At 44.7% G+C, this 26,821-nt stretch overlaps 2 protein-coding genes across 2 annotated transcripts; one reads left to right on the top strand and one right to left on the bottom strand.

Moving 5' to 3' along the window:
* The first annotated feature begins 1,646 nt into the window (after window positions 1-1,646).
* Window positions 1,647-12,714, top strand: LOC146178822 (sodium-dependent dopamine transporter-like). Its single transcript, XM_084579804.1, has 5 exons — window positions 1,647-1,772; window positions 5,019-5,118; window positions 7,610-7,710; window positions 11,004-11,162; window positions 12,464-12,714. The coding sequence occupies exons 1-5, from the start codon at window positions 1,683-1,685 to the stop codon at window positions 12,632-12,634; spliced, it is 621 nt and encodes a 206-aa protein (XP_084435930.1). The 5' UTR covers window positions 1,647-1,682; the 3' UTR covers window positions 12,635-12,714.
* Window positions 3,735-26,453, bottom strand: LOC146178821 (uncharacterized). Its single transcript, XM_084579803.1, has 4 exons — window positions 26,148-26,453; window positions 25,135-25,247; window positions 22,272-22,492; window positions 3,735-3,804 (listed from the first exon to the last, which is right to left on the bottom strand). The coding sequence occupies exons 1-4, from the start codon at window positions 26,434-26,436 to the stop codon at window positions 3,768-3,770; spliced, it is 660 nt and encodes a 219-aa protein (XP_084435929.1). The 5' UTR covers window positions 26,437-26,453; the 3' UTR covers window positions 3,735-3,767.
* Between the last annotated feature and the right edge of the window lie 368 nt (window positions 26,454-26,821).

Genomic DNA, 26,821 nt, shown 5'->3' with positions numbered 1-26,821 from the left:
AAACCTCTCTTAACCACTGCTCCGCTTGGCAGGTCGCATGTGTTCCTGGCGATCAACGCAATCCTGTGCAATGTGGCCAGCTGCGTGATGACTTTCTCGGCACTGGGCCACGTCACCACACTCAGAGGCGCAATAGTGACGCCAGACGTCGATAGACCCGGTGAGCCTCCACTGCTTACCTTAAGATTTTGTACACGCTAATTGATAAACACCTTCCTTTACACGTGAAGGACACGTTCAAATAGTTCAAATTGTCACTGCCACAGCGCACGCGCTAGTTGCGCTCGCTGGGCAAGTTTTCAGACACAGGCAAAGATGCGGTATATATTTTCAAGAGCAAGCCTTGAGAAACAGTTGAAGGCTTAGCTTCTTCCTTGCAAAAAACAATCAGTATGTGAGTCTCGGTATAGGCATTCAGAAGGTGGATAGTTAATTAACATAGAAATGAAAACTCGCACGCCAAATTTGGGTCTTAATTGAATAATTGAGCGACATGTTTGAAGGCTGCAGGACGTGCAGCTCATTAATCCAGGACTCGCGCAAGTCATCCTGTGCCTTACATTTTGCTGTGTCCATTTCGTGGCAAGCCTTAAAAAATAGCTTGCGATGCGAAAGGGCAAACCTGCAAAGTGGTAACAAGCGAGCTGACGGCTCACAGCTAAGAGGTCTTGCTAAAAAATCAAACGTGTCAATTTACCACCACAAGCCATCAGCGGGACCAGACGCACACCGCGGTTAAGAGGGCACAACATAAAGTCGCTTTTCGAGTAACTAAGTAGAACCATTATTGGTTCCAAGGCGAGAAGCGTCAGCACCACAATGCATGCAGGTCATCACGCTTCCAAAATTAGGAGTAATTTTGGCCGGGTGACATTGGGCAAAAAGCTACTACGCTTCCAGTGCCTTATAGCTACCGCTTCGTCCTTACGCAGGCCAAGTGGTGCCCTTCGTGACGCTCCCTATGGTGCTGGGCACTTTCACCTTGCCCCGGGTGGCGAGTGGTTGCTTCTTCGCCGCATTTTTTCTCCAGGGCCTCACTGCTCAGGTTTCTTCGCTCTTCTTTGTCCACCGTTTGCCTCCAGCTTTTTCTAATTTCATGGCATGAAAACTAAATGTGCTTCACTGTAGGATTTCCTTTTTTGTGTAGTTGCTGCTTGCACTCTTTAACGAGATTAAGAAATTTTAGTTGCCCTACGGGTAAATTAAAATTGGCAAAATAACTCAGACTCTCTTCGCATATAACATGACATGTTAATTTTTACAGAATGGAAGTTCAGCAAAAATTCATACAAAAAAAAACAACTAATCATTGCCGGCTGTACGATTACATCTGTATGATATATATGCATTCCATGTGGACGGTCCGGCTCGTATTCGAACAATCGTACGGCAAAAAGTTTAGCGGTCTCATTTCTTGACATGAAGTCGTAATCAGATTATAAGAAGAAAAAAATCAATCAAAATACATATAAATATTTGTGTTCGAACTAATTAACTTTCACTTTCATAGTCGTTCCGATAGGGCCGCACGAGTAGTACTAGTGCACTATAATCAAAACAGCTGCAAATCGTATGTCAATACAGCAACTCAAGTGAGTTTATCGCATATTTGACAAATCATGGCCACATCCCGTCCACAGCTCACACTGCTCAGCGGCGCCCTGCAACAGCTCCTCGCGGATATGGACGTCCGGCTTCCTCCCAAAAAGATGCTCATCGTCTTCTCCTACTGCCTGCTCTGCTTCTTTCTCTCGTGCTTCCTATGCACCCAGGTAAGCGTGTGCATCTGCTGCTATGCAAACTGCTTGACGAGCCATCCGCGGAAGTCCCACGCAATTCGTAGTCATTGGCTCCGCCTCATCCGCGGGCGGCAGACGAGGCTCCGGACGGACAGAGCGGACGACGGCACTGACGGAAACCGCCGGATATATTCCGGAGGCAGGAGCCGCACCCCACAGCTCCACCACCGCAGAGAAAATTGGCAGGCAACGGCATTCCAAGCCAACTATGCCGCATTGTTGACATTGAAGGAGGCGAAAACATTGATGCACCCTATTGTTGACACTACAAAAGCCCCCCACCCTCCCCCAAATTAAAAATGAAACAAAAATGTCATTGTTGCCCCACTTAAAGGATATAGTTCTGCTAGAAAAACAGCACACCACCCTCATATTTTGGCAAGGCAAACACGCTTGACTCGTTTTTGCTTGCGAAGGCTACGCCGTCCGCGGACGAGGCGGAGCCAGTGACGTCGGTTCATGGGGTGCTCTTCCGCTCGCGGACTCCAGCGATTACATACGTCGTTAAATCGGCATGGAGGACAACTCCACCCTACTTTATGTCCTGGTTAAATCTGGTTTTATGAATCTGTCGGGCTGTGATGCGTTTGTTTGGGATATGAGATACATTTATTACTAAGAAATGCAGTAAAAATGGAAGATAGTTTTGCTGCATCGGATTGCAACTCGCGATCGTAAGCCAAAGCTAAACAGGGAAGCGAAAGAGATATGGTCCTTTGTCTCCGTGTCGTGCTGAGTGGTCTTCCTTAGCAGTAGCAACCCCTCTCCAATTTCCCCTTTTTACCCATCCACACTTCTGACCCAAACACCCAACAACCCCTTCACCCTAGTAAGGGCCCGTCTCCTCAAGTTTCCCGCGCTGACTTTACTGCAGATACATAGGAAATTATTCTGGGGTGAAGATGCAGATGGCGGTTTAAGTGGTTAGAAAATGCGCGCAAAAACTGTCTCGATGAGATTGGGAGTTTCTAGTTCAAAACGCCAGCGTTGATGATAGCTGCACCTCAATGTGTGGTTCTTTCTAGCATTTAAAATCTCTGTTTTAGGCTAAATTTGTCATTTTGTTTATCGAAACATGATAATCCAGCGATAAAGGCCAGCTTCTATATGTCCTCGATGTCCGTATAGAAAGACGTTGGTCTGCGTAAAATATTCTAAGTTTTTTAGTTTTTTTTTCAGCATCACCATCGATAGCACTTTAAAGCTACCGGGCCACGCCGAATGCTGCTGGAGGAGCATAACCTGAGCAACATTTGCTGCGCTTCGGTGTTGCTTTTGTGACTCGTGTATTTGATTTCACGTTTACTGAAGATTCAGTTGATACACACGTGTAGAATAAAATTAATGAATGAGGTCTCAAAATATAATTGTTAGACTGTCAAATTTTTTAATAATTACTATTACTATTATGATTCCTTTTTTCTCGCCGAATTGTAGTGTGCATTGTAATTTTGTTTTTTCGGTGTGTGATTGTTACCTGGCATGCCCCTCCTGTTTGGGCCATAAGGCCTGCAGTATTTTGAAATAAATAAATAAATAAATAAATTGTGAGATGCCAGAGTAATCTTCAGAGATATTCCGTCATTCGCGACTGGCAGCAATTAAAAATGTAATTTTTCTCATTTCTTAGCCTACCCAGAGGCATCAATAGTGTCCATGACAATTTTCTGAAGCGAAAACACAAAAGCCTCTTCGCAATCCATTTGCCCTTAAAATGATATAAACGAGACCTAGGTGTGTCTAATTGATGTCTCTTCACACCTAATGACTCTTGGATGATTGGAATGTTAAGGAATCTTGACATGGCAGCAAAATACAAGTTTTCACATCCTTGGGGCTATAACTCTTCAGCTTAGGTAATAAGAAACAACGTATAATTTTAGGGAAATAAATTAGGAAATAAAATAAATAAAAAACGAACGCTAGTAGAACTTACATCTCCAAGTGCCCAAGGTCTGGAGCCATGGCCTAGCAACGATGCAAGGGCAATGACGCAGCAGTCACGCTGAATAAAAGTGGAAGCAGGCAAACAAAACCTTAACTTGGAACACAAATCTTGACTTGGAATTCAAGGAGAGCGCATTTGAGCACAATTTCACAATCTGCTGTGGCTGAAAATCACGTTACAGCGTCGAACAAAGTGAGCTGACACAAATGTCATGATTATTGACTCTACCAAATTCTTCCGTTCTTGCTTCAATATGGTCCTGCTCGTGTGAGAATAACACTAGAGTGTTATGCAGAGAGCACAGTTCCGCTCCTTGCAATGCATAATTCGTGTTCCAGTAGCCTTGTAGCGCGAAAGCAGTCGTACGATCGGCACAGCCAAGCAGAAATCTGGCTTGTGCATCGCTGATTGCCATAGCAACTGTGACATCAGCTTTTGTCGAGCCGCCGAAGCGATGGGTGGGACGACGGCTTTCACAATAAAGACCCCTGTGACAGGGCCTCTTCACCATCGCCTCTGTCACTCTATTTGCTCATATGACATCACTAACGAACCTCCATGTGTTACCAGTTTCCTCCTTTCGTATCGAAATTATGACGTAACATTGCATTGTGGAGCCTTCAAGGTGATGCCATGCCATTTCGCTTCCCATTTAGCATCCATCTCTTGGTCAAGTCGGAGGGTAGTTTGCAATAGGGATCGAAGCCGGTGATTATGTACTTACAATTGTAGGTCGTGCAATAAAAATTTTTAACATCGCTAAACTATATACCATGCACTCTCTCCAAAGCACGCCGAAAAAAATGTTTTCGCATATCTTAATTAGTATAGATTGATTTGAACCCAGGATAATTGTTTTCCTTGGTCCTCTTATTTACTTTTCCTTTTAGTGCAAGCTACAGATTGTCGGTGCTTGCCCATCGCCAATATATCTGGGAATTTAGAGGCTGGCCACCCGTGGCCCGGCGATGAAGCTTCTTTATTTGCAGAGGAAAGTAGATGCCTTTGATTTATCTTTGCTCTCATTGAAAACGTTTCACACAGGCAAGAATTCTGCAGACGTCGGTGCAGCACACTAACAGTGACGCCATTTTCAGATCATGAGTCGTCCCTGGCCAGTTCGCCAGCCAATTTTAAAGCGCCTGCCAATGATCAAGCGACATTACATTTTGTGAAATATTAGCTTCGGCACAATGGTTTTACTCCAAGCAGTGGCCCAGAGCTTGCATACGTTATTTGTAGTGTCAGAGTCCTTCTTTTCTTCTTCTCAGAATGGCTTCTACATCGTCCATCTCCTGGATGGTTACGTCGGTGGTTTGGCCATCCCTGTCGTGGCACTGTACGGGATTGTGGCCATCGTCTGGATATACGGTCAGTGCTTCGCCATGTCACTGCATCTTCACGGAGTCATTCTATATTAGTTCTGAGAAGACGATGTTGCATGCTAGACTTCACGTTATCGTACCGCTTAGTTGTTAGCAAACATATCGTGCTGAGTTGTCATACCAGCCACAACAAAGCTCAAATGGCATAACAAATATTTTATTTCTATATATGTATGTTTTGAACCCAATTCACTGGCCTTGCCGTTGCTGACTTTATAATAGCTGTTCGCAAATGACGAATGGTCGCAGGCAGCTAGTGTGACTTAGAGATGATATGAGATCGACAGTGAGCGACTATTACTCTCAGACTCGTTATAAGAATTCAGCCTTGGTAAGCGCAGTAAGTCGGCTTCAACGAACGTATAGAGGATTGTAGATTGTCTCAGTTCCTGCCATCATTTCGGTCTTGCCACGGGTGAATGGTACTGTTATGGGATTCAAAGGTCCAAAGCTGAACACTGCTTACGAGAAGACTCTTAGTAAAGCACTGCGGATTAATGTCTACCACCTCGAGTTTCTTAACGTACAGCCACATTGCCCAGTACACGGTTGGGTTGTCTTCTTTCGTCCCGACCCTTGTAACCGGGATTCGATCTTGAACCTTGGGCTCAGCTGCCGTACGCAGATTAAGCTGCTCCGATTATTTACGGGAAATGGCAGGGGTAGCTAGAAAGGCCTATGACGAGTGTAAGAAAACCGATATTTGGAGTTTTATGGGATAAGAGGCTTTCTGTCCAGTGCACGAATGGCTGTGGAACAGTGGACATTGCGAGACTGTAGCGCAAAGCAGACAGGACACACGAGAAGAACGAACAACACGAGCGCTAACTTCCAACAATCTTTATTTGCGCTAAAGAGAGAAGATAAGAAGATAAATGCTTGCTGCTGAGAAGATAAATGCTTGCGGAGAGACTTGTGTTAGCACTCCGTCTATTAGTTTATGCGATAAAGAACTCTCTTTTCTCCGGCGGTGATACTGTCAGCACAAGTGATTTCCTATCTTTGGCGTATAAATGTGCTGCATGTCTGAAATAAAGATTGTTGGAAGTTAGCGCTCGTGTTGTTCGTTCTTCTCGTGTGTCCTGTCTGCTTTGCGCTACAGTCTCGCTATGTTTACGCACCAACAAGCCCAAAAAGCCACCCTAGTGGACATTCAACTTTTGCCCGCATTTTAGCACTATGCCCAACGACAATCATATGGCCACTCCGACCAAATAAAAGATTATACTCACCTGATCTAATATATTTTCACAGCAATCCACAAATAATACTAGGACAAGCTAGCGCAAGTGCTCAATGGCGCTGCGCTTCACACGGATTCATGGACTGCATTGTTCATTAGGATCCGTGCACTCAATTGCGCTAATTTTCTTACATAACACTCCACCTACGGGGTGGAGGATTGTACATCTTCCTTTGGTTTTCTGAAGACACCTCTAATTCGATTCAAATGTTTTACGTGAATGGCAGATATGGAGGAAACTTAAGCTCTGCCTTTACGGGCATGACGCGATAGCGTAGGTTACCATCCCTTTCAGTTTAAGTTGCTGGGGAACTCCTGACCACATGTGGCAGAAATAATGCGAAGCCCTCTATCATGACGTGCCTCGTAGCCTAATTCGGTTTGAGATGTCCCCGTAAACCAAACCAATAAGTTCTAGAGGATAGCTATCGCACATCTCTCTTCCCAGCGAAGAAGAGAGAATGGCAGCTCCGTCTCTTTGTTTAAAATCAATAGATTCCAATCTTGTCTACGTAATGCGACTGCAGACGGTACATGCCAGTGGTGTTACTGCGCCAGCCACGTTCTCCGTGCGGAATGCGGCTCAGCCGCGTGATTTATACAAACTATACGTGGCCGAGGCATGCAGTATGACTTATAGGTAAGCCTTCAGGCAACCTGAGCCAATTGCGATCCCTGCAGGGTGCAAATGAGCTCTGCGGTCTCAGCATCTGTGACTGCAGTGCCATTGGCTTGTTTCCCGACTGGCTTTTTCTTTCAAACTTCGCATCAAATTATTTTGCCTCTGTCTGTTTATTTTTGTTATTTAAAGCCAAATGCCTTGTTCATACACGACGATTTCTAATGGTTAGAATTTTCTCTTGGGATCAGCCGAGTGGGTAGTATAACAAAATGAGTGCGAGATGAAGGAAATTTTCTAGGCGTCTGTCTGTCTGTAAAATGATTGAAGTTTATAATTCATGTTTTTATTCGAGTCAAATTTTGAAATTGTACCAACATCCGCGATGTTTTCTATATTTCTAATGTCGACTATGGCAGAGTAATATAAACATAATAAATACAAACACAAAGCAGATTCTGGGTAAACAAAATATCTCATTCAGAAGCCCACCATAGTTATAGGCTGCTCAAAGCAGGTGTTATAAGGCAAACGCACAAAAGTGTGCGCTATCGTGACATCTTCTACCATTATGAGCCACGAGGAATTAACGCGTTTTAACTTCGCCCCATGCAGGTCCGCACAACATCTCTCGAGACATCGAGTTCCTCCGTGGTCACGAAGCTAGCAAACTCTCCATGCTACTGTGGCGACTTGTCTGCCCCGCAGTTCTGCTTGTGAGTACCTCTGCGCCCTTGGAAAGAATAACAAAAAATGGGTATAGTGGCTAGTGCACGAGGTAGAATGGCTACGGTGATATATTTCTTTGGAAACAGAGGGCGAGAATTAAGTGCAGTACCTTCGTTTGCTCAAAAGTCTGGTTATTAAGTATCGAGTTTATTTCTTGGCAGCTGCCAAAAAACGTGACTTATACGTACATGTATTTTAGTTCCAGCTTTTGTTTTATAAGCGTTAGCATTTGGTGTCCAGCGAACTGAACAGTATTAATTACATTTGGTGATCATAGTCTGAACGTGGCGCTTCGGCGGCTAAAAAACTCTTGATAAAATGATTCCTCGCTTCCAAGATCTTTGTACCTTGCCGGCCTTATGAGCACGGAAACTCCACTAGCACGCTTGTCGGCATTTCGCTTGTTTCTAGCCATGCATTTCGAGCAATATGAAATGGAAACAAAATGATGAGCCATTTTGAGGAGTTTAAATTGAAGACGCCACTTTGTCCTCGCCAAAGGACATACTTCAGAACTCGCAGTCGCTGCATGTTTCATATGCGCTATTGTTTGATGTCAAGGTTATCTGTGTTGCAGTGAAATTCAATAGTGCTGGGTGGTAAGCACTCTAGGTAATAGCCACGAATATGTTTGCTGTTTGTCTGTTCATTCTCAAAAACACGTTGCGGGATCACTGCTTCGACATCAAAACGCTTGCAGAACAAACATGTCAGCTGTCACTATTGTGGTGCATCGCTCGATGGCGTATGTGGCGATTGCTAGCGGTGCAAATATGCGCCAATCGCAAGCAGTGTTGTACTTTCTTGGGTTGAGCAGCGAACGTTCCTTTGATGGTCGAGATATAGGCTTGCTGAGTCCGCCAAAGCAGTAACTGTGCGACTGCCGACAGCCACTTCCATGTAGGTTGTTTATGTCCTCTCACTGCATGCTGGACTCGTAGTCAGGTCTCAGCTTCATCGTGTCCAAAATTGTGACTCAAGCTCACCGTTTCCATTTTGCTGAGCACTTGTATCAGTTTGCAGTCGTGTCGTTTCATCGTTGAGGTTGCCTTTGGAGGGGACTTACCGTTTTGTTTAGCGACCTCGCCTCGAAAGACTCCCTAATTTTGTCTAGGGGACTTGGAGACCCTAAGGGCATTCCACGCATGGCTACGTTGCGTCAGTGAAAACAGTGCAGCTGCATACGATAGGGATCGGGGACGACTAGTTTCGCACTCTTCTTGACGTGGGTAGAAGACATCCTTTCCTCGTCTTTGGCGAAGGTGAGGTCGTAGTGCGCTTCAACAGCGTTTTCAATAGAAAATAGCATTCTAATAGAGGCACTGGAGGTCCATTGTTCTCCGTGGGCGGTGGAAGAGAACGTACCAGTGTTTACCACAGCGGCAGCAGAAAGGCGGAGCTGTTCAGAGGTGGTTCTACGCCCGCCGAACATTTGTTATCTCCGCTGCTTAACTGCTTAGTTATTTAGCGAGCGCAAGTCAGCCCAATAAAGAATTCATTCCAGTGCAATCCACATCTCCTCAATTGTGCCTATGGACTTGTCACTAGCATGCGACAGTACACGCTTCATTCGTCTATAATAGTCGCCACTGGCGGATCTCCATGTGGCGGCAGTTTTCTCGGCTTTTCTCGACTTCCTTACCAATGTTGTAACGTAACTGCTCGTTGTACAGCGTTCCAGTTGATGTAATCGAATTTCTTGTTGCATAGCGTGTTAATGTTACCCGAGTTGGAAACTAGCACGCCAAAGAGATTTCAGCCGATGATTTTGGACTTCTATCTGTGTACTTTCAGCCCGATGTGTCGGCTGTTACAGCTCCCAGGTGCGACGTGAATTATGACAGACTACTGTCAATACGCAAATACACATACCGAATATAATACTACCAGAAAAGGATGTAATATACATCGAAAACCTTATCCGAAAACATTTCTCCACGGGACTGTAAAGGTTTTGCCTTCGTATAAGTAAGCCGTCTTTAGTGTCTCTACATAATTTTTCCCCGATTTTCTTAATAGCCATTCTAGTCCTGTCTGCCCAACCCCTAATCGGACAGTTAATTCTTACTGCCCATAGCCACGTGCAGTTATTGTGTGGGGGCCTTATGGCCCGCAGCTACATCCAGGAGGTTAAGCGTTGCTGTTTACATGAATCTAAGGTTTTTCGCAAGCAGACATACCCTAGGGCCACTTGCGAAATATGCGTAGTTAGTCCGTCACGTTCCGTTACACACAGCTCATTTAGCCTTGTAAATGACATTCAGACTTACCTTATTTGCTTTTTTTATGCATGTCCCTAAGGCTCTTCCTCGCTAACCCCTTCAGTCGGTAGGTAAATTCCCACATTGCGCACGGCGGGGAATAATGGGTCTTGGTGAAGTAAGTCACCGGTGATGTTTCTTTAAGCTCAGAGTGGAAGAGTTCCTCAGAATTTAACGTCTATTTCACTGTAAACACCCGACATCCGTGTCCTCGCACTCTCCTCTATCTCTATTTATTCCTCCTCTCCCTGGAACGAGGAACGGTGGATTTCCTGCTTCCTGCTTTGTCACATGTTACCATGCGCCAGTCGCAATTGAAGGAAATAAAAAAATGTATTTAATTAGATTCATTTAAATTATCGCCTACCCACTGTGACATGCTGCAGTTAAATTAGGGTCTTACTGCTGAGGCTGTAGGTGACAGGATAGGATGCAGGGCTACATGTACATCGATGCTAGAACTATCTTTCTCTGTGACAAGGAGTGATTGCATAGAAAGAAAGACCATAGTGTAAAAAGAGAAGACATGTATTGAAACATAGTCGAAATTTAGAGGCGCGGGACAACAGAATAATACTACTAGCAGTGGTGTACGCGAGAAATAGAGACTACGCCAGTTTTCGCAGTGTCTACTTTCCATGGTGTCATTTTTGCTTTAGTGAGTCGAAAGCCCGGACTGGCCCTGCGGTGTGCTTTTGGCGAATAGAAGATATAACTAAAAGATAATAAGGGAGAACGGCTAAATAGAAAGGCAAGGGGTATTTTTAACTAATGCTTCATGTTAGGAAGTAACGCAAACGCCGTTTCAAATGCAGGCCAACAGTAGAATGAAAACGAATAGGAAAAATCACTGGAACAATGGTTGCGAAAACATTACGCGGTGTCAGTCTTATTTAGGCAAGAGGGGATGCAGTGCGTCCAGTTCCTACACTAACTATGCTTGTGGCGTGCCGCAGAGACGCCTTATGTGCAGCTTTCGCTTCTCCTGCATTGTAATATCTAGTTTCCTCTCTGTGCAGCTGATTGTGCTGAGTCCTCTGGCTACGTTCAGCGGTCTCGTCAAGATGGGCACCTATCAGTATCCTCTGTGGGCCAACTTCGTAGGCTTCCTGACTGTGGCTGCGTGCTTGGGAATCATTGCGGTCGTCAGCCTGACCGTTTTCAGGAAATACAAACGGGTATATGGGACACTCTTACGCGCTTTGCGCTGCCATTACTGCTCCTAGATTCTCGCACTTATTTGTTTGCGTGGAGTTTCAAATTTACTGCAGTAATGAACCAGTAATTTTTAAATTTAACTCGCTAGTAGTAGACAAATGCAACCAAGAACTTGATAAACCGCAACAGGCAGCTAAGAAAATGAGCTCTAATCTCTCATGATCAGCTTTATTTCATAAATTTAAAACTAACGCACTACGTCTGAGTACGTGAACTGCAGATTCCAAAGACAGCTTGTTAGTTTAGAGCCCTGTAACGATTATGAGGGGTGTGCAGACGCTAGAGTGTCGCAGACATAATATCATATTGAAGAGACGTTCATGTATTCTTCTCGTAGTCATATTATTAGTTATTGTAAATTTTTGTATTTTGTAGTTATTGATAAATTGTTGGGGTCGGAAGCCGCACAGAGCCAAAATGACGATATTAATCCAGTGACACGATGTTTTCCAACAGACATCATGTTCCAATGCCGATGAAATTTCTTTGGAAAAAGACAGCTTCTAACAATACTGGAGACGTTCTTTTTCATATCATATAAGCTTACGCCCCTGTAAAATATTTAGCGTAGGTACTCGTGTTCCCCCTTTTACTCGAGTCATTTACTTCACAGGAGCTCTATCAGGGATATTTTGCTTGATTTTGTTTTCCATTTTGAAAACCATTCCTTGTCTGTGTTCGGAAAAGAAACGTCTTATTTTTCTAGAAGCCTGAGAAAAGAAGTGTTCTTGAAAGCCTCATGTAGTTTTAACCCTAGTGTTTACCGGTACAATGCGAGCTGAAAATGAAAACTTCAATTCAGCTATTTGGCTTTCTACTTTTAGTGACAAAGTCTTCCTGATGATTATACAGTGAATACGTTCTTGTATTGCTGTTTAGTAGCCCTATTATAGAGGTCATGCTGCGAGCGCGAATACCAAGCTGATTTCTTCAGAACATTTCCTCTAAGTAAAATATGGGGAAAACTGGCAATTCTTCTGAGGCTAACTATCTCTAGCAGTTGAAGTGAAGCACCACAGCACCAAAAATAACAGTGGTCACGAGAAAAAATTCTGCGGAGCTCCTGAAAGCAATACTAAATTGTAACATGACCATCCAGCGTGATGTCTCGCTTACGATTCTTTCAGTATGCTATAATCCATTTTGTTATATTTGGAACTCTTCTAGCGTTATGCTCCAATGTACCAATAACTGGTGCGCCAAGATGCTTTTGTGGTGTATAACAGTTCGGACCTAATATTGTGTTCTTGCCGTTCTCCAGGATATCAAGGAAGCGGTGAAGCCTCATTCGTTGTGGGGCCCGAGAGACCCGGCCCTCCTTGATGCCTACAGGAAACATCAGAGGTCCTGGTTGTCACAGCGTCGGCTTCGAGTGGCAGCTGATCATAACGCAAGCACGCAGAAGATAGGCGACCTGCCAGACGAAGACTGACAGATGACTGACAGAAGTTTTATTTCGGCACCGGTTTGCGACGTTTAGAAGGAAAATATCTGGTGAAATTACGTATCGGTTTACAGTTGTGTCTTTCAGGTGCAATTATATTGAGAAATCCTGGAATATTTAACCTTATGCGTGTGTTTTGTTTTATTGAGATAATCAATTTACAACATATCTGCCGCGTATATTAATTTCTTTTTTTGTATTCACGAACACAATCGTGTTATTTCTTTCCATTGGATTTATACGACTGATGTACTTGATTGCAGCCTTTATTTTAAACTCTCAGTTTGCAGTGCGCGACTTATCGGCTAGATGGAAATCTATTCCGTAACGCAGCCTGCGGTAAGAAACTTTGTTCAGTGATTTGACATTTTTTTTTTTTTATCTACGTGAAGCGCATATAGAAAAGAAACACGTCACCTGTATGCGAGCCGGTACGAATAATTCGTTGTAAAGTTTGACTGGACGGTTATCGCTGTGTAAAGCGATATTAAGCTGCAACTTTTGGAGTACAATCATAGCTCAATTTATTCATGTGAACAATATCATAACGACATGCGCACGCTCGCTCTTTATCTCTCTCTCTCACACACACACAAGCACACACTAGTTATAAAGCAGCTGTTTTCGTTTTGTGGAGACTAACAGGTGCCCTTACGACTGTGAATTTCGAAGAGATTTGACTCACGTTGGCGGATAAGGATTAGAACGCTTACTATTAAGTATGCAGGCAACCAGAAATAATTTATTATTATTATTATTATTATTATTATTATTATTATTATTATTATTATTATTATTATTATTATTATTATTATTATTATTATTATTATTATTATTATTATTATTATTATTATTATTATTATTACAGAAGGAAAGAGCTTTTGATCGTCAGGTGGCAAACGCAAACGATAAACGCACTGGTAAAATTCAACGAAAACATTTTGAGCAAGTCTGCATAGAAATGAGAAAACTCAAACCAGGCGGGAACCGTTTTCGGTTTCTCAAGAGGCAGCGCTGTACCCAGAAACGTGATTGGGGTGTTCGGAGCACGTGGTTATCACCTGCATCAAAAAAAGACCTACCAAGCCTAGTCGTGAAACACCAAACCATCAGACGGCATTAAATGAAGGTGAGAATACAGGGTGTCTACACGCATGCTTGCTAATTGTATGCCATGAAGAAGTTTGCAGCAATGACATGCTCGATCTGAATCTGAACTTTAAATAGTACATTTCAGAAGCCAAGTGATTCGGCCGTCATCAGAGTAAAACGGTAATTCGCGAGCCCTTTACGCCTATACTCATCTCATCACTTCCTTGCAGCAGTGTTGAAGACAGGAGTTCGTTTCAGCCAATCACAAAAGTGAGTAAAACGTGCTCATCCGCGCTGCGTCATCTGCTCGCAGTCTATGTGGCGTCTCCTCAACGGTAGGGTCCCGCAACTTCTTTCTCCTCACTGGTTATCTCTGAGCGGGTTAAACGGCAATAGTTACCGAAAGGTGTCTCTGAACGCAACTTAAAGGTAACATACACTCACTGAAGGCAGGAAATGACTACGGTGAGGCCTGAAGGTAATTGATTAGTGTTACCATTGTAATGTTATCACCTCGTGGCTCTATTCACGATTGGTTTTGCGGCTATTAAGAAATAAAAACACTACATATTGCAACCTAAAGGGGAACACCCCCAGGAATGATCTTGGTAGCTTATTTTGTTGAAGTTAAAACAAAATGCAAAAAAAAAATTAAAAGAAAAAAGCTGTTTCTACAGGATTCGAACAGATGCTTCATTCGTTTAGTGCTGAGGTAAGTAGATTCAATCCATTGCGCCACTGAAGCAGCGAGCACTGAAAGCTTCAAACTCACAATTATTCATTTTTACAATATTTCCGTTTTCTGTCGCCAGGTGACGCTGCTCAGAGGACCCTACAGTTGAGGGAACGGAATCACGCGTCTATGTGGGCGAGATCGCAAAAGTGTACAAATAAGCGGTGTCTAAGAACCAAACCTTGGAAAAAGTTTTAGAAAACCGTTTCGAAGGATCTTTTGGTGCGTTTCACATCCGCTGTGTCAGTTCATCTGCGTAACTGAAGCCGCGGGGGAAACGTAAGCTTAGTGGAGCTGTGTGATTTTTCGGATGGAAACCATTTTTCTCAATAAACCAACTTTCTCCTTTAAGGTTTGAAGATTTGAAGGTTTACTGAAGTGCGCATCAAGTTACATTCTTAAAAATACACAGAAGGAAGTCCCGCAGTTAGCCTGTGAGGCGGACCTCTTGCCCAAAAATACATAACATATAAAACATAACTACAAAAGCGAAATCACACCGCAGGAATTGAATGTGACACAAGTTTACATACTAATCACATTTGTTACACACTTTCTAGAGAATAAATTCTCGGAGCATAACTACAGAGAAGACACTACAATCTATTTCGTTAAGATGGAATAAAAGCTGAGTTAATAAAACGAACAGCAACAAAATGATAAGAGTCAGCAGAAAAGGAGTAAAATATAACAAATCTTGATAGAAATATGCAAATATACAAGTGTAAGCAAAAAAGAAACCACGGAATTTTAACCCTCAATATAAGTGATGGTTATTAATTAAATCATTTTTCAGTGATTTTGAAATGATGAATTGCGAGATGATCTCGTAGAAAGGCAATGAATGGTATAAAGAGATAGCACAAAAGTAACCCGTCTGTTTTTCGTAGTTACTGAAAAGTACTGTTAGGACCATAATGTTATTGTCAGCAAATCGTGTATTATTTGAATTGCATAAACGTGTTTAAGAAAAACTATCCAGAATGACATCTTTAGTGTGGGCGCGAACAATGAGCGTTTCTAATCTGTTTTAGTTGAAAGGATAAAGGTATAATACGCAGGCTATAAAAAACTCGAAATCTACAGTGCGAAAATGCGAAGGCCTAAGCGTTCCTGATAGACAGGGTGCATCAAGTTTGGCTCATTATCAATATCAACTGAATTACCCTCATTGTCATTGCTAATGTCATCATTGTCATTACTAATTAAGGCATCACTGTAGTCGCTTTGGTCATCTTTGGTCATCTGATGAGAAGAGAGGAGTCGCTGGAGAAAGATTTGATGTTGGGAAAGGTTGAGGGTCGTCGGAGAAGGGGTAGGCAGCGAACGCGATGGTTAGATGGCATCCTCGAGGCACTGCAGATGAAGTTATGTGATGTTAGGAAGATAGTGAGAGACCGGAAAGCGTGGCGTGACATGGTCCATAGGGTCGCGAAGAGTCGGACACGACTGAACGACTGAACTGAACTGTCGTCGTTATGATCATCCTCACGGATAGCACATCAACAGCACATCAAGCCGCCGCCTAGTGAACCTCCCGACCCTAAGCCTCCGGACTCTGGCCAGCTTGAGCATGGTGCATCTGATCATGAGCTGGTTAACAAGCCGCGTTCTGCCGCAGAAGCATAGGAGCCAGCGAATGCGCGTTCACGCTGCTCCGTCGGTGGTGAATCGCTGGGGTGTAGTGCGCCGCGTCTGGAGTCAACCCTCAGCGTGTGTAAAGAGCTGCCGACTGACCTTCGAGCTGCAAGTGGCGTAATGCTTCAGACCTCAGGGACGGAAGCCTCAGCAACATTCTCCATGGACAGCAGCGCGCATTTGAAGCACCCCGTAGATGAGGAGCGTGGTAACAGCGAAGATCTAAGCAAGGTTTCAGAGGCGGAGGGCAGAGGAAGTTTGGCTTTAAAGAAAGGGGGCAATTACAGCTAAAAAAAGTCGCCAATTTGACGGCTACTCGCCCCGCTTCAGCGAATGGAGTTGAATGATGCACGCAGGAAAACTGACGGGGGGGGGGGGGGGGGGGGGCTGTTTTCTGTCTACAGCAACATCATCGTGCGCAATCAATGAAGCGACTATTCAGGTTTTCGGTTGGCAGGACCCAAGAAGCAAAGACGTTTAAAGCATACCAAAACGCCTTTTAGTATGATCTCAGAAACTGTTATCAGACCATTATATGATGCCTATATCACGAGAAGATTGCTCAAGGGTGTCCTCCTATAGCTGCCTGGCGACTATCGGCGCTACGTTCCCCGGTCGGCGCCAAGCACCGGTTGTGTCTGAGTGGCGGCGGTGCTGCTGCGAAGACTGCCGGTGCTGCTCTGTCGCCTACGCCTTCGGCGGCGGCGGCGCCTCGACGGTGACCGCAGTCGACTCAACGGAGCATGCGGCTCGGCTTTCCACCTGATGTATGCCTTCGGGTACAACCTACGCACGAAGAGCGCATTGTATTGAGACTGCTTGGGTGGTCATTCAGCGTTCGTGCAGAGAGCAAGTTATCGTGTCGATTTTTGCGGTTTCCCTTCCGCGGAAGTGTTTCACAAAGAAAGGTGATACATGCACCTAAATAAAACACTGACTCAAACCTTCCGTCAGAGTAGTTGACGGTCCAACAAGCGCATGTGTCTATAGGAATAGTGATAATCATTTGGTTGTCATAGCAACCAGCTGCTATGCGGCCGTATGACAATAGCCGTAGAAACACTTTTCACACCTGGATAATCTAGGCATGCGCATGTTTGATTTTTATGAAAGCATTGTTTTTCGAACGTCATACGATTGTTCTATAATAATCTACAAATCCTCTTATCTTCGTTTTGCAGGCTTACAGCTTGCTGTTATTGGTTTCCAATTGGTTCGTACGTCAGTCGTAAATGCTTGATGTGAGTGACAAACTTTAAAATTGACTGCTGTGGATCCGACAGACAGTTGCTTATAGTATGTTAATACCTGGTGTTCATCTTAAAAGGTTTCATTTCTGCCTCGCAATTAATATACATGTCTAAAAAGCTAAAATCGTCTACTTTGGCGTGTTAGGCTGTGGAGAGTCACTAATTTTATACTTATATTCTTATGCCTACTGATCTGGCGATAATTTGTGTGCAATGCTGGTTTCATGGGCGCGCTTTGCATTTCTTGGAACATCTAAGTCTCCTAATTCGAGCGCGCGGAGAATTCTTCAAGTGTCGATTAGGCGAAGTTCTTACTTTTATTGAATACTTGCATTTGCTTACGGCACAAACACAAGATGGACATTAAGTTTGAAAAGAAATTCACAAAATAACACGAAAGCATAATAGGCCCACTTTCAGAAATGTATAAGGTAGTTTAGGTTTCATAAAAGGAGGAGGAGGAGAAGAAAACAACTTTATTCAACGCACTATTAGCGTCGAGAATATTCTGGGCCGGGGTCACCAAGGCCAACTGACCTTTCAGCTGGTCAGAGGATAACCAAGCCCGCCACGTTGGGGGGTGTGGAATTTGCGGTGACTGTATTGCAACAGGGCAGGAAAACATGCAGTTTTCCAAGTTTGCATAGTGTTCAGAACAATTAGGGCATGCGGGGGAATGTCTTAATCAGTATTGAAATGATCGCGTAGGAGTAAGGAGTGTATTTAGTTGTATGCAAGTTCAAGAAAATGTATCACCATTTGTGATGAAAAACAACTTCAAACTTCAACGGGTTTCTTCGGCGGCTTTCCTGACAGAAAAATCACGACCGATGATCGCGATTCATTTGACAACCTGTTCCTCAGCTAGGCTGCCGTAGCTCGCACCGTTCACGGAATTATGAGATCGTAGGTTATAGTCGAATATTTATTTCCTTGATATTGTTCTATTCATGCTATTCCATATATATGTCTTTCCTCGTGTCCGAGTTTCTTATTATATCCTAATCTACAGTTATATTCTAGTCTTTCGTTATATTCGACTTTTACGTTATATCTCAGTAATTTGCTATACACGACTTTTCATTATATCTCAGTTCCTTTATATTCGAGGTTTTCGCTCAGTCCAACTTTTTGTTTGAACTAAGTCTTTCGTTGTTTTTTTCTTCTCCAGGTTTAACGGAAAAGGCTTCAGAACCATGACATGGAAACATGATTTTCTAATCGTGATCCCATTTCCAGGATAGTTGATTCTAATAATGAAGTAGAAAGCGGCGCGCAGTCTGATTTCGCCATTAAAGAATATATTTGAATTTTATACAAGAATTTGAAACATTTTAAAAACAAAACAACTGTCTGCCAAACGCAATAAAGCTCTATTCTTCAGTAAGGGTTTGTTGGCAGCAAGACAGTTAGGCTTCTGTTCATTGTTCTATTCTTTATGGATGCTTTCTGTTGCTTTTTTTTTCATCTATTCTATAATGTCACTTCCATTTTTTATTTTGAGGAAGCATATTCCACAAGCTAATTTATTGTTGCAGTTTTATGTAAAGCATGATTTCACTGCATAATGTATCTGACGTCACCAAGACTCTTCAGATTAATTTTTTTTTTTTAATTGGTTCACAGGAAGGGAAAGGCGCAGTAACTGTCACACTTGCTCTGTGGACACCCGAACCGCGCCGTAAGGGAAGGGAGGAAGGTGGGAATGAAAGTGGAAAGAGAGAAAGAGGAGCCGTAGTGGAGGGCTACGGAGTAATTTCGACCACCTGGGGATCTTTAACGTGCGCTGACATCGCACAGCACACGGACGCCACTTCGTTTCGCCTCCATCGAAACGCAGCCGCCGCGGCCGGGTTCGAACCCGGGAACTCCGGCACAGTAGTCGGGCGTCTTACCACTGCACCACCCCGGCGGGGCCTTCAGATGGCAGTTATCCTTCTCCGCGACACGACTATACATTATTCGTTTTGAGGGCATTTCAATGCAACGCAGCAGGTGACTTCGCAAGTTCTGTACAGATATACATTCAGAGAAGGTTCGGCACTACAATTTTCACAAGAACACGTGAAGTCGGCAAACTGAGTTGTAGAGAAAGATATTAATTGCACAAAGAAAACTCTCGACTCCATATGTTGTGGACATTCACAAAAATATTGTCATCATATGACGCTGCATGGGCTGCGAAACATATTATCATCGCGTGAGACTTCATGGGCTATTAGGCGTCATGTGTCAAGTGCTGACATGAACGACCAGAGCCCAGCATCAAAGAAATTACGCTTCAATGACTATATACGCAAATGAACCTTTGGCTTTGGCATAGATTTTCGAGAAATAAAAGATAGGGATGCAATTAGATGCATGAACATTCTTTTCTTGTGGATAGGACGGCGTTCATTATATACTTTACTTCAGCTGCGATCATATGAACCTCGTTATGAGCGTTCCACGTTAAATTACACCGACGGGGACGCAATGAGCAATGATCATTGGATGTGAATTTGGATGAAGCAACGACCCGGAGCAGTATCTTACGCTTGTAAGAAATTGGTGTAAGAACAGAAAGGTGGACCGATTAATCAAGTGATAAAGTCGATCTGCTCAGATTAATAGAGGGTTTACAAAAGTAAGTCTGGCAACCGTGAGCGGCACGCTGATCCTGCGTTGGCGGCCATATATTCATCGCTTCATCCTTCAGCTCCGTGTCCGTCCGTCAGTGCCCACCATTCTCTTCGCGCTTTTCACATTGTAACCTAATGTGCTGTGCTTCGACCGACCTTTCGATGTCAAGAGAAGACACTACCTGGTCGAGGGACCTCTCCTCTGTCGCTGGCGGTTTTTGTCAGCGACGCCTAGATGCGCATTCTGACAGCCGAGGCATAGCGGGGCCCACCGGACGGGCTGCTGAGTGCAGTTACAAACTTCAATGCGAGTTGTACACGGAAACCCTCGTTGATCCACGTAGCGTCCTCCCTATCCAGATACAGTATCCAAAGTTTTATAATGTGGAAATTGTGTGTGTGTGTGTGTGTGTGTGTGTGTGTGTGTGTGTGTGTGTGTGTGTGTGTGTGTGTGTGTGTGTGTGTGTGTGTGTGTGTGTGTGTGTGTGTGTGTGTGTGTGTGTGTGTGTGTGTGTGTGTGTGTGTGTGTGTGTGTGTGTGTGTGTGTGTGTGTGTGTGTGTGTGTGTGTGTGTGTGTGTGTGTGTGTGTGTGTGTGTGTGTGTGTGTGTGTGTGTGTGTGTGTGTGTGTGTGTGTGTGTGTGTGTGTGTGTGTGTGTGTGTGTGTGTGTGTGTGTGTGTGTGTGTGTGTGTGTGTGTGTGTGTGTGTGTGTGTGTGTGTGTGTGTGTGTGTGTGTGTGTGTGTGTGTGTGTGTGTGTGTGTGTGTGTGTGTGTGTGTGTGTGTGTGTGTGTGTGTGTGTGTGTGTGTGTGTGTGTGTGTGTGTGTGTGTGTGTGTGTGTGTGTGTGTGTGTGTGTGTGTGTGTGTGTGTGTGTGTGTGTGTGTGTGTGTGTGTGTGTGTGTGTGTGTGTGTGTGTGTGTGTGTGTGTGTGTGTGTGTGTGTGTGTGTGTGTGTGTGTGTGTGTGTGTGTGTGTGTGTGTGTGTGTGTGTGTGTGTGTGTGTGTGTGTGTGTGTGTGTGTGTGTGTGTGTGTGTGTGTGTGTGTGTGTGTGTGTGTGTGTGTGTGTGTGTGTGTGTGTGTGTGTGTGTGTGTGTGTGTGTGTGTGTGTGTGTGTGTGTGTGTGTGTGTGTGTGTGTGTGTGTGTGTGTGTGTGTGTGTGTGTGTGTGTGTGTGTGTGTGTGTGTGTGTGTGTGTGTGTGTGTGTGTGTGTGTGTGCGCGCGCATTTGCTAGTTACTTGGAAGCCTATTGTTTACTCGGTTTGCGCATCACCGTCGCTTCGGAGAAGAACAGTGGATGCCTGTTGGCTTTCTAGGTCGGTTCGACTTTCTGTGACTGCCCTTGCTAAGCTCTGACGAACCGAAGTTGTTTTCGTGTAATTTATTAATTGAAGTAATAGAATAAGGTGTTCAAGGGTGTCAAATTTAATTGCACGTTGCAGCCGATGCGCGCGACACTAAGCTCTCTGAGATGTGACTGCGGCCTCTCGTTTCGTGCAACCGAGCAGGGCATTACCACATTCGTATAAACGTTGGACTGTCTATACTAGTGTTGTCTCCAAGGACTGGCGACGGTGTTCAATGCTGCATTATGTGTCGGCTAATGAAGCTGATAACTTTGTAGAAATAGGCTGTCGAGCCTCTGCTTCGTCAGTCATAGATCAGGAGTCGAGCACATTGGGGGGTGAAGCTCGCAATGCTCGTAAACGTCAGCGTCGACAATTAATGGCAGAATCAAATTACCCAGCGGATATAGCGCTCCTCGATGAAATTAATTGGCAGAACAATGACCGAAAAATCAAGGCGATAGAGGTAAAGAAACACCATAACAACGAGAATCACGACTCGCAGCTCATCATGAACGGATCTACAAACGAAGGCGCTTGAATCAGACTGCAGAACCTGTTGCTCAAGGGATCGCGCAAGCATCTGATGTCACAAACGAAATGTAAACCGAAGTATAGCCCTTAAGAGGTATTGCTGGAACTTCGGACCAACTAAGTTGAACATTTATTAGTGGTGCGGGTCAACTCTAGTAAAGGCATGTTGCAGATATGGTCGTACATTGCGCTGCAGTACCACAGGAGTACAGGGTGAGCTTGAAGTGTCGGGGGTAGAGGTGTTGTTGCATAAAGTAGGCCTGCGTCACATACGGCGTGACGATCAATACGGGAGTACGCGAGAAAGAAGAGCTAACTGCGACAATGACGACGTCACTCGCACGAATGGGACAAACATAGCTCTTACTGCAGAGCAAGGCCTAGAGGGCACGTACGGCGCATCATCCGTACTCACCAGAGGCTGTAGAGCGCGAAGGTCACCCAAGTGCAGGTCTGTACCATGAGCAGCAGAGCCAGGAGCCCAGCCCAGAGCCACCAGACTCCGGCCAGCGCCATCTCGGCCTCACGCCAAGCGAACGTGAGCATCATGAAAAGACTGATGCAGAACATGATGCTCATCACAAACATGATGTGGTCCTCCATGTGGTCCTCGTCCATTAGCCACATTAAGAACGTCTGCACACATATGAGGAAAACGTCAACGTTTAGGTGAGTATTTGGTACATGCTGCAATAATAGTGTCACAGGATGGTGACAACGCAAAGGCAACAAGTGAACAGACTGGCATGGAATTAAAATTATTTATTGGGCTAAATTCACCGACAAAATAACCAAGCAAATCGGTGGGGGCGATAACAGTAAGCATTCTCGGCCGTCGTCGAATTACGAATACCTACTGCTCCCGGCAGCACTGCATTTCAAGTCTGCAAGGATTCGAGATAAAGCCACCAAAGGCACCCAAAAAAATCGGGAACACTGTGGAAGGAGACGCGAGTGGCTGCAATCAACGAAGGTAAATCTCAATTCATCCTGCATTACAAAGCAAATGACAAAGGCCCAGCCGGCGGCTCTGAGCGTGCATAAAACAAACAATAAAATCTTCGCGGCATTGACTCAACCATTCTGCACACTACAAGCAATGTGATAAGGTCACATTATAGCAAGAAATAAACATTCCAATAGTTCGCAGCAATATGCTGAACCACTGCAATATAGACCTAAGTGTTAATTACTTTGTGTGCGGCATAAAAACCGTAATTACACTTATATAATCAGCTTCTATTATTATAACCATGCATAATACTCAACAACTAGTTGTAGCGTTTCCCAATACAAAAACACTTTTCCTCATTTCCTCACGCTGTTTTACTCCCTGGTGTGAACGGAGGGTGGCGGCTCCTGGTCCTACGGAGCCGGGAATGGTAGGTCCCCGCCATTTGCGGCAGGGGTTAGCCTACTGCCTGTGGTTGTACATGTTGTAGGACGTCATTGCACCTCCCACCGCTTCGGTGGCAGACGACTCCTGTTGCGCGTTTCTCTTCTGTACGCACGCAACAGCGAAGGTGGCTAATCTACACAGACAGTAGCAGGCCAGTGCATTTCCTTTTCCTCCTTCCTACAGTCGCAACGACAACATACTCTGGCATTCAGTGTGATTACCTGAGCTGAACGGTATGGATGATGTATGCGCTTGCATCACGCTTATCCGCGCTGGAATTAGAGTGGCCTTGCTAGAATAGTTACTGAATGCATAAAAAAGCGCTGGAATATGTTAAGCAATATACAAGCTGAGACCGCACTTTTCTCGCTGACAGGCTTGAAAAAAGGCGGGAGTGTCAGCGTCCTTCCCGACGCGATACCGCTACCGCAACACAGAAGAATGGCGGACCTCGGATAACCGACCCATATGCTTCAGCGCTTTCTTTTTTTGCATTCAATAACTATTCTAGCAAGGCCGCTTTCTTTTTCCTACAAGGTGCAGCTTTGGTGTAGTGGTAGAATATCCGCCTCACATGCAAAAAGACCGAGGTTCGAATCCCAGTGCCGTGCAATTCTTCACCGGATTAAAAAAAAAAAATTCGCGTGTCGATGGAATTGCATAAACAGGTTTGGGGTGCGCTCTGATGCCGGTGAATACATCCAACAACGCACTCCCTCACCAAAACTGGAGTTGTCCACCCTGGTGCAGTAATTGGCCGCAACCTCCCATGATTGTTAATACCAGGTGTTCATCTTAAAAGGCTTCATTTTCCTTATTCTTGCAGTTATTTACCTTTCATGTTCCGAATCTGCTGTTAACGCCTGTCCTAAGTGAATATACTCGCCCACCACTTCCAGTGCTTCGCTATTTATTGTGAAATGATGTTCCTTCCCTGGGTTGTTGAACATTTCCTTAGTCTTCTGCATATTGATACTTAGACCGGTTAAGCCTTGATTCAATCCCTATTCCGCGGCCTTCTCCGGGAACAGTGGCGGGATGAAGCCCAAAGTAAATGCCCCCGCCTGTTTCAAGGGGTCTTCCACTACTTCCATTGGTCCACAAGGGGTCCTGACACACCATGGCTCAGAACCAATACCTTAAAGAATAATGTAGTTGTCATAATTTCGCTAATTATTTATCTTATAAACATTATGCGACAATTCACCGTGGAGTAAAGGTGCACACATTACTATGAGACTTTCTGTCATGAGACACATAAATATGAGACTTTCTGACTTCCCACATATTTGGAAGTTTGCGCCTTCTTTGTGTCTGTGTGTTCCTACGGTCCCGTCGTTCGCGCAGTTTTACTCGTTCGCTTCTAACACTACTTTGAGCTGCTGTAGGTGTCCCCAAAAGGTTGTTGCACAAATTATTACATCGTCCAGGTATACCAGACATGTTTGCCATTTAAGGCCGGTGAGCACGGTATCCATCATTTCCTGAAACGTTGCCGGAGCACCGCGGAACCCGAAGGGAAGCACACGAAATTCTTTGAGGACGCCCGGAGTGACAAAAGCAGTTTTCTCTCGGTCTTTCTCGCCAACTTCTATTTGCCAATATCCGCTGCACAGATCTAGACAAGAAAAATGCATTGCTTGGCGCAGTCAGTCGAGGGAGTCCTCTATACGAGGCAACGGATAAACAGCACACCTCACGCGAGCGCGACTGCTTCGTCTTCGTCAGGGCTGAAAGGGTTATTGCTTATTAAAGCAACAGAAAGGAAGCTCGCACCCGTAGTCAGGCGTGTAGAGGATCTGCGGTTGATTCCGCCCGAACACTGAGAACGCGGTCGGCGCCCAATTAGTGTACTGTTCTTTCCAACTGGTTAGCGTACCTTGTTCTGATTGCGCTGTGTGTCGGTGTCGCCAGGACCAAGGTTGATGGCGTCCACATTGATACGGTATATCTGTAGATGAACACAGCCGGGTCGGTCGCGACTTCCGTTTTCTGCGTAACACGACGAATAAAATAATCACGGGAGACAATTAAGTACCGCCTTTAAGGGTATCACCCGATAACATCAACAGCTCCCGTCAGCGCCTTCCTATGCGGGTCCTCCTTCGCGTATATATAGTTTCTCCTCGCTTAATTACCAATCCCTTGACCCGTTCCTCTAATATCTCACAGATCCTTATCAGGGTACATTCCTAATTTACCACGTTATCCAGCTGCCAGTCGTAGGCGACCATCCGACGTAAATATATTGCCCCCGTTTTAACCAAGCCGTATGAACATGCCTTCATAGTTTTGGTGTAGCGTGATTTAGTTAGCACCCAAGAGTCCTGGAAAGTGTCTTTCCATCCGACGCTTCCACCTCATATGAGCACCACAACTTGGCGGATTTTATCACATTTGTGACTGCATGCGCTACCGTTATCTCGCAGAATGTGGATTGGAGATTGCATGACTCGCATGTAAGGCTTCTCCTAAATGCCTAGGCTTATTCACGAGTGCATGCCATTTCCGAGTTTGTAAGGCAAAAATGAAAAAAAAAATATTCTAGTGCAATTTTATCTTTATTTATTTGGAAGCCGTTGTAAGTTAATTAGCTGCGCCTTTCAATACAAACGTGCAGGTACGCACTATTAAATTCTGCTGTCTGGTTCGGATGATATTCATGCGCGTTCTGTTCATAACTTCACATCAGTCTACAGTTTTTCTGAACGCTTTATTTCCAAGCATAGGATGCCTTGCCAAGCATGTTCTAAAGCAGTGCAACGAACAACATGGATAACTACTGGACGGGCGTGGTGATGACACGCAATTAAGCTATCCTCAACGACGCACTGACCATGTCATATACATATCCGAGAGGCAATCACCACACCGTAGATCAACGTGCCATACCTCCACAGCTGCAAGGCACTACCCGTGCTGTCTCGTTCTCGCTGCCCGGACTAAGTTGAATTGTGCGCACTGGTTGCAGTTGTTCTGGTGGTGGACGCTCCACTTCTTCCACGTCAGGCCTTGCGCTTGAAGAAGCTGCAGCCTCAGCCGGAGACGGTGCGGCACCAGCATTTTGGGCTGCACTTGGAGCAGGATCTACTTCACCGCCGTTATCCAGCTGTCCCAACGTGGGATCATCCGCGTTCGCGTTCATCGCTCTCTGCAGTCTGAAAGAAGGCAGATTTGGCATTGCCAGTTTATGCTGTCAATATCAGTTCAATTCCAGTGTGAGTACATGTTCCGCCCACTGCTGTTTTATCGTTGGCTTCCGAAAAAGAGAAGCAATAGCTGATATCTTGCGGAAGATCTGAATGCATTATTCACCCCAGGTGCCTGGATTATGGCTGCACCGGAATTCTTTATCAATACGTGCACCAGGCAATGGATAGCAAGCTGCTAGTGCCGACAACTTTCTTGGGTAACACTCAGCGCTTATCTTTCTTTCCTCGAGTTGCAGGTTGAAGATTATCTCAGGTGACCTATGTACATCGCATTTTTTGCTTCCTGCTTGGTCATGCAATTCTGTACTTCGTTCTGAGCACTGCGACTTCATCCCAGAGCATGGCTAATGTCTA

The sequence above is a fragment of the Amblyomma maculatum genome, chromosome 9 (genome assembly GCF_055883805.1).
Source record: "Amblyomma maculatum isolate TAMU_Amacu chromosome 9, ASM5588380v1, whole genome shotgun sequence".
In the NCBI taxonomy this organism is placed as follows: Eukaryota; Metazoa; Arthropoda; class Arachnida; order Ixodida; family Ixodidae; genus Amblyomma; species Amblyomma maculatum.
Note: the sequence above shows the minus strand (reverse complement) of the source record. Positions and strands in the feature narration are given on the sequence as shown.